The sequence below is a fragment of the Planococcus citri genome, chromosome 1, assembly GCF_950023065.1.
Source record: "Planococcus citri chromosome 1, ihPlaCitr1.1, whole genome shotgun sequence".
NCBI lineage: Eukaryota > Metazoa > Arthropoda > Insecta > Hemiptera > Pseudococcidae > Planococcus > Planococcus citri.
Genome location: NC_088677.1, coordinates 73,304,863 through 73,316,023, shown reverse-complemented (window position 1 = coordinate 73,316,023; position 11,161 = coordinate 73,304,863). Strand labels below are relative to the sequence as shown.

The 11,161-nt window shown below is 34.3% G+C and overlaps 2 protein-coding genes across 3 annotated transcripts; one reads left to right on the top strand and one right to left on the bottom strand.

Moving 5' to 3' along the window:
* Positions 1–2,174: 2,174 nt before the first annotated feature.
* Positions 2,175–6,239, top strand: LOC135831448 (uncharacterized). Of its 2 annotated transcripts, XM_065343953.1 has the most exons (5): positions 2,175–3,957; positions 4,035–4,751; positions 4,840–4,972; positions 5,086–5,377; positions 5,458–6,239. In XM_065343953.1, exons 2-5 carry the CDS (start codon positions 4,707–4,709, stop codon positions 5,720–5,722), a joined length of 735 nt encoding a protein of 244 aa, XP_065200025.1. In that variant the 5' UTR covers positions 2,175–3,957; positions 4,035–4,706; the 3' UTR covers positions 5,723–6,239. The 2 variants fall into 2 exon arrangements, with proteins under 2 accessions (XP_065200025.1, XP_065200015.1); XM_065343943.1 differs by having other exon boundaries at positions 2,177–4,751.
* A 66-nt stretch (positions 6,240–6,305) lies between these two features.
* LOC135831441 (uncharacterized) lies at positions 6,306–8,088 on the bottom strand. The gene is made up of 2 exons (XM_065343930.1): positions 7,547–8,088; positions 6,306–7,454 (listed from the first exon to the last, which is right to left on the bottom strand). Exons 1-2 carry the CDS (start codon positions 7,897–7,899, stop codon positions 6,530–6,532), a joined length of 1,278 nt encoding a protein of 425 aa, XP_065200002.1. The 5' UTR covers positions 7,900–8,088; the 3' UTR covers positions 6,306–6,529.
* Between the last annotated feature and the right edge of the window lie 3,073 nt (positions 8,089–11,161).

Genomic DNA, 11,161 nt, shown 5'->3' with positions numbered 1-11,161 from the left:
TTTTTAATGAAAAACTTTCTTAGGGGTACCCGATATTTCTGGCCACCCTGTATAACAATAATAATGAAGCAGAGTGAGTGAAACCGAAACCTAAACCGATATAATTTATTTCGGTTTTTTTCGGTTTTCACTGTTTTCAGTTTGGGTTTTTTCAGTTTTTTCAATTTTTTTTGGGGGGATTTTTTCACATTTTCGACTTTTGAGACTCGAAATCCGGGGAAATTGATAAATTTAATGAACCTATCAAATTAGGTCCTTGGTTGTTGTTGTTGACTTGTTGCTTTTAGGGTTGTTAAATCGCTTTGTGTTTTGAGATTGAGAAATTTTGAAGAAATTTTTAAAAAATATGTAAACCGAAAAAAACCGAAAACCGAAACCAAGACCAAAATTTTTGTAAATAAAACCAAAACCCAAACCGAAATTGAAATTTTGAATTTTAAAACCAAAACCGAAACAAAAACCGAAAAATGTCAACAAAAAAATTGGAGTGAAACCGTAACCTTAATAAACATAATTAAGGTTAGCACCCCTGATTAAAGAGTTTAAAATTAAATTAAAATGAGGAAAAAATGTCAGAAGTCAAAACAAAAAGTAAAAAATTCATGAATAAAATAAAATATAAATGGGACAAGGCCGACAAGGGACTAGTGGACTACCTCACATTTTGAAATTTGAACTTTGAACATAAATTTCTAGAATCTACATCTAAACAGTTTCCGCGAGTTCCCAATTCCCATAATACAAAATTTTGGGTTTATCGTCTCTCTGACTCTCTCTATAATGTTTTGTAGTACCTACCTAAATTTTTCTGTACGATTATTCAAATTCAAAATTATAAATGAGAAATTAAAATTTTGTTTTTTGCAGTGTTGGCCATAACGATATTTTTTTTCGTTCCGTTATTTCGTTACGTTACAAAATTGATATTTTTTTAGTTACGTTTTTCGTTATGGTATTTTGTAACAAAAAAATTGCTGTAACAGTATTTTTCGTTACACTGGTATTTAGATTTGTTCGTTACGTTATTTTCGTTATTTCCGTTACAATTTTTTCGTTACAGAAGTGTTTTTTCAACGTATATTTCGATGTAAAAATTGCTTGTGGCGGAAAAAATGTGACAAAAATAACGTTACAAGAAGGTTCAAATACCAGTGTAACGAAAAATATAGCGTTACAGCACTCAAAATCATACAAATAAAAACACTGAAAACTCATTTTTTTGACTTCACTTCAAATTTTCATAGCTACAGCTAAAATTGCTCACAAATCAGAGTTTTTTTTAAGGGTTTCTTTTGTAATTTGTCACTAAAAAAATAACAAAAAAGGTAACAAAATTTTTCCGTTTTTCGTTACGTTACTTTCAGAAAAATATCGTTACGTTACATTTTAGTTACACAACATCGCATGATCAAAATAACGTTTTCGTTACAGTTCCGTTACCTGTAACGGAAAAAATTTCGTTATTTTCGTTTTTCGTTACAGTTACCGTTACGGGACGCCAACACTGGTTTTTTGAATTTTAATACATGCATTATTTTCTATGTCCTAATTCAATTTTGTACAGAAGAGTGAAAAGCTGAAAACTCAAAGATACTGTGTATGCCAATGAACGAGGATTTTTTTGATCGTACTGTATCGTATCGTATAGGTACAGGGTACAGTAGGAGGCAGGACTGTACCTCAGTACCTGTTTGCGTGTCTGGTGAAATTTTGGAAAATTAATATTGAAATGGACTAAAAACTTCAAAAGAAAAAAAATTGAAATATTGAGATTTATTTCTCAACTTCTCAAGTAGATCTACGTGAATGTAGTTAGAGTTTACGATTGAAAAACGGTAAACACTCTTCACTAGATTTATTATCATTTTTCGAAGTACATAGGTTTAGGTACCTACTTAGAGATACCTACCTATTTTTGTACTCTAATAAGCAATAACTAATGATGAGGTGGATTCGGACTTAGCGCGCGGAGTGGCTGAACTCTGGTGACAAAATTGAAAAGGTGCGAAAAGGTGAACAACAAACCCTCCGCCATCCTCTCTGCCATCCTCAAGAACAAAGGGAACCATATATTTTTCAATAGTCAATGAACGGAACAATGTTATGATTGGTTGTCGACGTTTGTTGTTCACCTTTTCGTTACCTACTTAACAATATGTACAGGGTGGCCAGAAATATCGGGTACCCCTAAAAAAGTTTTCTAACTAAATACTTCGGTTGGTCACAGTGAATGATAATAATGATAACACATGATTGGTTGTTGGACTGCAGAGATAACATTCCACCAGAGATGGCGCGATTCCGATTTTTTTAAGGAGTCGTGAGAATCGCATGAATCCGATTCCGGAATCGGATTCCATTTTCGATTCACCTGACAGATGAATCGAAAAATGTGAAATCTGACTCTTTTCAAGCAGGAATCGCAAATGTAATATGATTCGCGATTCCGGTAATTTGATTCTCGCGACTCCGATATTTCGATTCTCGCGACTCCTCATTACGATTCTCACGACTCCTCATTACGATTCTCTAGACTCTCACAATGAACGAAATCACCCAAATTCAAATTGGGCTTTTCTACAATCCGCGGGTTGCATACTCTCTGCCTGTTCTTATCACTCCTGGTAGGCAAAACATTCCTCTGTGCTATTAAAAATACACGGATTTCGAAGTTTTTATGTAAAAAGTCCAACTTTTTCGATTGTTCGCGGATGCTGGTGAACTTGAATGTGGTCTCAAATTAAAGACAGTGAAATTCCCTATCGATTGATGTATAATTTTTATCATTTCGCGTAAAAATAACGGTTTTATGAATACTTTTATCCACCGTTTCTTCGTAATGTCAACTTTGAACTAAAAATACTCGAAATTTCGATCGAACACATAGGTATTTTACTATATCAAAATGTTTGTAATTTTATTCTCTTTAAAATGGGTGCTCGCCCAAAGCTCTACCTTTTACCGTTCAAAAGTTTTCGAAGTTTGAAGTTGCGGAAACAAGCTTCAAGCGGTAAGTACTGAACTTTGAACTAAAAATACTCGAAATTTTGATCGAACACATAGGTATTTTATTATTGCAAAATGTTCGTTATTTTATTCTCTTCAAAATGGTTCTTCACCCAAAGCTCTAACTTTTACCGTTCAAAAGCTCTCGTAGTTTAATGCTGCGGAAAGTGGTTAGTGATCAACAGTTCAACACTAACGGCCAGTAATGGTAATGGCGGACGGATTAACATACTGAATTAACCACTTTCCGCAACTTTAAACTACGAGAGCTTTTGAACGGTGAAAGCTAGAGCTTTGGGTGAAGAACCATTTTGAAGAGAATAAAATAACGAACATTTTGCAATAATAAAATACCTATGTGTTCGATCAAAATTTCGAGTATTTTTAGTTCAAAGTTCAATACTTACCGCTTGAAGCTTGTTTCCGCAACTTTAAACTTCGAAAACTTTTGAACGGTAAAAGGTAGAGCTTTGGGCGAGCACCCATTTTAAAGAGAATAAAATTACAAACATTTTGATATAGTAAAATACCTATGTGTTTGATCGAAATTTCGAGTATTTTTAGTTCAAAGTTGACATTATGAAGAAACGGTGGATAAAAGTATTCATAAAACCGTTATTTTTACGCGAAATGATAAAAATTATACATCAATCGATAGGGAATTTCACTGTCTTTAATTTGAGACCACATTCAAGTTCACCAGCATCCGCGAACAATCGAAAAAGTTGGACTTTTTACATAAAAACTTCGAAATCCGTGTATTTTTAATAGCACAGAGGAATGTTTTGCCTACCAGGAGTGATAAGAACAGGCAGAGAGTATGCAACCCGCGGATTGTAGAAAAGCCCAAATTTCTTTTATCTAATTTTTGCCGGTTGGCGCTGAAAAGTGGTTGTGAAAGTGAATCTGAATGATGAATTTAGAATTTATCATTGTTTTACTAATAACATGGTGAGTTGAAAATTTTACATAAATGTTTGTTAGAATGTTCATTTCATCTTCAATGCTTCATTTTTATGAAATTTAAGGAGTTGTGATGGGAATCTGGCTGGAGTCGTGAGAGGAATCTGGTTGGAGTCGTGAGAGGATCCTAAGATGAGTCGTGAGTGGAATCTGAATCAGAGTCGCGAAAGGAATCGGAATCGAAAATTACGATTCGGATTCGGATTCCTATATCTGGCGAATCTGATAAGTGGAATCGGGACTCAAAATTTTGTGGAATCACACCATTTGGAATCCGATTCTCAAGCTCCTGGAATCGCGCCAACTCTGCATTCCACCAATCATATGCATCTATTTCACGTTGCCAACCTATATTTTTAATGAAAAACTTTCTTAGGCCCGTCACACACTACTGCGATGCGATGCGATGCGATGTAAAGTGACGTCGCATCGCAGCGCTAGTTATACTGTGGTATATGGAATGCAACACACTACTGCGATGCGATGCATTGCGATGCATTTTTGATGGTTAAAGTTTGCAACGCGTTGCAGGCGTTGTAGATCGATCACAAAAATTAGAACGTTGCATGCGATGCTTTCTTGTGATTGGTCGATTTTATCAGTTTGTTGTTTTTTTATCATGGTACCGGTTGATTAGTGATGAAATTTTTTACTCTCTTGTGGTTTGATAATTATTGAATTCTTGTCGATTTTTCATCATTTTAATGATTTGAATATTAAATTTTCAACTTTTTACAATGGCTTCGGAAGAAATACAGACGGTGGAGGTTATGCCAGTAGAGGTAAGTTCTTATAATATAAATTCGTTGAGTTGAGTACTACTTTTAAGCATCATTTTGATTAAGAACTAATAGAATTGTTTTCATTTAGACTGAAGAATTGTTGATCGAGGAAGTCCGGTCAAGACCCATGATGTACAATTTCCGAGATCCCCATTATAAAAACATTAAGAAGAAGAGTGATGTATGGGCTGAGATAGCTAGGGCGACTGGATTGGAAAATGGTAAGTTTAGTAACATTCTCATTTTTGTTCAGTGCATACCTAATATTGCGTGTAAAAAGGAATCATTATAGGTAAAAAAATGATGAAATATTCTTTTTTTTGTGTGTTATTAGGAGATACTGCCAAAGATAAGTGGAGGAACCTTAAACAAGGATATAAAAATGCCTTAAAAAGAGTAGCAAAATATGAGGCTAGCGGCTCAAGAGCCAAGAAATTCAAACCATGGAGGTTTATCGAGCAGATGGCCTTCTTGAAAGACCACATCATGGATGAAGCGTCTACCTCCTCCAATATTCCAGCAAATCCTACTAATAATAGTAACAACGTCAATGAAACGGAAACAGTGGAGGAAGCATTATCTGACGATGAAAATGAAATGGAAAGCACTCAAGGAACTAATGATAGGTAAGCAGTGTTCACAGCTCAAATTTGCCTTTTATTTTTGTTTTGGAGAGGTACCTAATGATAAAAATTTCAATTTTCAGTGATCTTTCAAGAAATGATGAAAAATTACGTGGTAAAAAAGTCCTGCAGGCTCTGGACAAAGAAGTTATTACATTTTTAAGATCCAGGACTCCGAAGGAAACAAAAGGGACAGATAAAATTGACTCGTTGAAAAGTTGCTTTCAGGCATATTATGCTTCTGTAAAAAGTATGTCTCGGACCAATCAAATAAAAATAAAGCGGATTTTCAGCAAAGCCATTTTAGATATTGAAGAGGAGGAGAGTTTATTAGAAAATGATTTATAAAAACGAAAAAGTATTGGTTGTTGTTATATTTTGTATTTCATTTCAAGCTTTCTGCTTTTATTTCCTCATAATATTCGCTTATCATATATTTTTATCCTTCTTATATTTCTACTCGCATCACCTTATCTCAATTTTTGTTTAGTTATTCATTTTTATAACATTTTAATTGTTATGTTGACTTTTATCATGTTATTCATTACTTTGTTCATCTTTATTTCGTTTTTTCGTTGACTTCTATCATGTTATTCATTTTTAGTTTATCTTTATTTTAACTTTTACTGTCCTGTATCCTGTAATTTTAATTTTCAGTCTTGTTACTCATTGTGTCTGTCATATATATAAGTACCTATTTCAATTTTTACCTCAACTTTTATTGTAATTTTTTGGTATCTATAGCTCAACTTACCTAATTCCAATTTTTACCTCGACTTTTATGTCTTTTATTGTAATTTTTTGGTATCTATAGCTCAACTTACCTAATTCCAATTTTTACCTCGACTTTTATGTCTTTTATTGTAATTTTTTGGTATCTATAGCTCAACTTACCTATTTCAACTATTACGGATAACTTTCAATAATAAACTTTCATTTATTTTAAAAAAAATACATTTATTTATTGCCAACATGTAGTTACACTGTTATAGGGTGAGAATACATTACTTAAAGAGATAAAATGAATTACTAAACTAACAATGTGAGAATAAGTTACTTATAAACTTACAGGGATAGAATAAATTACTCAAGGGGGATAAGTACTCAAAACTCTACAGCATAAATCCCTAAAGGAAATCAATTATACCTCGAAACCTAATATTTGCCATTACGAACAGCTTGCTCCTGGTAAGGTATAGGATCAACATTTATAAAATAATTTTTCAACTTTTCACGAATAAGATATGCTTTTCGCGCCGATCGTGCTTTTGTTGAAGGCACATCAATTAACTGGTTGTGAGGATCTTCAAAATCTACATTAGGAATTTCTTCCAACTCATGCTCAAAAGATATGCTTTTAGTTCTCAAATAGTTATGCAAAACACAAGTGCTTTTTACAAATGCTTCCACACTTCTTGGCTCAAACTCCAGTGGCCTTTGATAAATCCGAAATCTCGCAGATAAAATACCGAAAGCGCATTCTACGGTTTGCCTCGCGTGACTTAAACGATAGTTGAATATTCTGTTTGGAATGTCACTTTTTGTACTGGTTCCGGGGTATGGTCGCATCAAATTTTCTGAAAGAGGAAAAGCTGCATCGGCAACAAAAACAAATGGCATTTCATCACCACCTGGTTCTATCTTCGTAGGACTTGGAATGTTCAGTTGATTGGAAATTAACCGTTTACCAAAGTTACTTTGAGCAAATGTATAACCATCACTGAATCTTCCTTTAACTCCGACGTCAATGAAGGTAAATTTATAATTCGCATCAACGCCAGCGAGTAACACAATTGAGAACGACTTCTTATAATTGTAATATTCACTGCCTGATCGAGTTGGTTTTTTTATTGTAATGTGCTTTCCATCGATCGATGAGAGACAGTTTGGAAACCGCCAGCGCATTTTAAATTCAGCTGCCTTGTCTTCCCAATCTTTCACACTGAGAATTGGTAAATATTCATTTGCCATGCGGTGCCATATAGCGTCGCAAACTTCCTTCACAATGATGGAAACTGTGCTCTCTCCCAAACGAAAATGAAAGCTCAAACTGCGAAATGTTTCTCCAGAAGCAAGAAATCTACAATGTACAAAACATCGAATTAGGTACATATCACCAAATGTGATTCACATTATTCAACTTAAAATCATGTTTTAAGTTAATATAGGTACCTCAAACATATAGCTAATCGATGTTTACTAGAAATCGCTAAACGAAACCGGGTATCTTGCTTTTTCAAATCATCTTTAATGTAATCATGGATTTCTTCAAATTCTGTCCTCGTAGTTCTTAGGTAATGTTTGAATTGTTCATCTGTCAGCTTTGGAAGTAAAGTATGATAAACTCCGCACTGCTTACGGTGTTTCTCAGTTCGAACGGCATGGGTCCATATGTTTCGATTTTTTCTTCTTCTCATTCTACTGCGTATCAGAAGCAGCAGTGCGAAATCCTCAAGATCATCTTCATATTCACTATCCTCTTCATCTTCAGAAAAAGATGACAGTGTTTCAAATAATTCATCCATCTTTCCGAAACAGCAATAACATAAGACAAAAACGTAACTTCAGGATAATTTTGCACCAACCTAATTAATATAGATAAGTTCTCAAATTATTATTCAAAGGTGAAAAATTTTAAAATTATCCTACAATTTGGTCTGTTTGGTGATAACATAATGATAATTGATAATAGCAACAAAATCATCACGTTGCAGTACCAGAGGTGTGTTGTCAAATGTTGCGATGTCCTGCAATGCAACGTTTCAGAAAGCGTTGCATCGCATCGCATCGCAGTAGTGTGTTACGGGCCTTAGGGGTACCCGATATTTCTGGCCACCCTGTACACTAGCGCTCCATACCTATTCTATGTCCGAATAGTGTTTTTACTTTTACATTCGTTCAGTAGGTAAATAAAATACATACCTATTGTCAAACGGTGTTTAGAAAAGACCTAACATACTGATTTGGTGATCTCATAAGTACCTATTACACTGCGAGAATTATAGGTACCTATAACTTGAAGTTTCATTCAAGACATCAGACAAGAAGCCAGGAAAATGAAGTGTTACGTAGGTATAGTATAGGTACACAAATTGCAACAAGCGAAAATTGAAAATAATTATACCTAGCTACAGGACTCGTACGAGTTGTACCTATGCCAAAAATATTAGTGACCTGAATTTTATCTTACGGACTACGAGATGTTTAAAACATTTTTTTGGGAGGGGGCGGGAGAGGGGGTGTTTGTAATTGCTTGATTTACACCTATCGTGTGAGAGAAAACTTCAAAAATCAAATTTGTTTTGATTGAGGAGGGAGCAGTGATGGAAAACTGAAATGAGAAAATCCGAAACTGAAAAGTGAAAAGTGAAAACTTGAATGGAAAAAAGCAAAACTGAAACTTAAAACTGAAAACTTGAACTGAAATGTAAAAGTTTTGTCATCACTGCAATTGAGATGTCCGTATTTCTTCCATTTCTTCATAATTTTTGAGTTTGAATTTGAAATTTGAAGTTTTTGTTGCCAAGTGCAAATTAGTGTACGAAAATTCACGAATGAAAAGAAAAATTCACCTTTTTTGGTTTATTTTTGAACCTCAAAAAATGATGAAAATTGAAAAGTGAAACTGAAATGGAAAACTGAAATTAAAAACTGAAAACTCGAACTGAAATGTAAAAGTTTTGCCATCACATTCCCTGGGAGGGAGAATGGGAATGCGATATGTAGGTAAAGCAGAGCTGGGGCGACTCTTTGATTTTAAGAGTCCACGATTCATTAGCGCGACTCCTGGATTTTAAGAGTCCGCGACTCCAAAGTGCGACTCTTCAAATGAAGGAGTCTGAGAGGAGTCAGACTCTTTTAGCTGCGACTCTTTTCGTGGTTCGATAAATTTATCTATAGTTTTAAATCTGTAACATTTCCATAGTGCTAGAGTGACTTTTTCGATTTTTGGTGAATTTTCAAAAATCAAATTTTGACCAAAAAGTGTGGAAAAAAATCAAAATGTTACCAAATTAACCTATAAAGCTGAAATTTATACCCTATTTTTGACCTGGCAAATCGATTGAAAACTGATTCAAACCGTTTTGAGCAGTTCTGGAGCCTGCAGCAGATTTTTAAAACTTGAAATTTCCACAAAATTTCATGAAATGGAGTTGGAAAGCAGAAATTCATTCTGCAAAACTAATTTCAATTCTATACGCAGTCGACTGCAGGTGAATTTGAAGTCGTTTTGGAGTCTCCAGCGATTTTTTGAAAGTTACTGGAGCATCCAGTAGATTTTTGAAACTTGAAATTCCCTCAAAATTTCATCAAATGGAGATGGAAAGCTAAAATTAACCCTCTACTTCAATTTTAACACCCTCTGAAGACGATTTCCGCTGGATTCAAGTCATTTTGGAGCCTGTAGCGACTTTTTGAAAATTACTGGAGCCTCCACCAGATTTTTGAAACTTGAAATTTTCACAACATTTTAACAAATGGGGTTAGCATGCTGAAATTTACACTGCAAACTAATTTCAATACAATATGAAGTCGACTGCACAGTGGTTTAAAGTGGTTTTGAAGCTTTCAGCTACTTTTTGGAAATTTCAATTTTCCTAAAAACGCCATGAAACTTTTCAAAAAGTCACTGGAGGCTCCATCAGAATAACTTTTGAACCCACCTGAAGTCGTCTTCAGAGGGTGTTAAAATTAGAGTACAGAGTTAATTTTAGCTTTGGCTTTCCATCTCTATTTGATGAAATTTTGAGGAAATTTCAAGTTTCAGAAATCTACTGGAGGCTCCAGTAATTTTCAAAAAATCGCTGGAGGCCCCAAAATGACTTCAAATTCACCTGCAGTCGACTGCGTAGAGAATTGAAATTAGTTTTGCAGAATAAATTTCTGCTTTCCAATTACATTTCATGAAATTTTGGGGAAATTTCAAGTTTTAAAAATCTGCTGGAGGCTCCAGAACTGCTCAAAACGGTTTGAAACAGTTTTCAATCGATTTGGAAGGTCAAAAATAGGGTACATCCCAATTTTCAGCTTTCTAGGTTAATTTGAATTTGGTAACATTTTGATTTTTTCCCCCTCTAAACTATAAAAGTCTAAATGAAACTAAAAGCACGACAAAGACAAATTAAGAATAAAAAACTTCAAACAATAATTATAAATTTTATTGATGAAATTTCAATTTTTAATTTTGAGGTACCTAGTACAATGTACATAGTCTATACACTTACCTATTTTGGAAAAATGTCATTTATCAACTCACATGTAGGTAGGTACCTATTACTATAGGTCCATGAATGATACAATTTAATAAATTTCCAATAACTTTGGTTAGGTACTTTCCTTCATAAATTTCCGTGGAAACTGGAAAATGGAAATTTATGGGTTTGAAAGTTGAAACCTGAAAATTACCAGAAATTTTCCCAATAAATTTCCAAAAACAAAAAGTGAAACTTTCAGTGGAAAATTTCGTATCATCTCATCTCCATTGCTCTAGCTCTACGCTCGCGCTCTAGTAGTTATTAATATTTATTCTACTGTATAACAATAACGAACTTGCGAATGAATAATGAATCACTTTGAAACCAGCCCTGTAAAATTTCAAAAAATACTGCCACTTCACAATGCCCATTTTTTTTCACATATTGACATAAATCGGCAATCGCCAAAAAACCTGCCAGAACCAGAACAGAACTGTCAAAAGTGCCAAACCAGTCAAATCAACGTTCATTCGTTCAATGCAGTGTGAACAGATAGGGTTTGCTAATATGCGCAACTGCGCCCGGGCTCTAG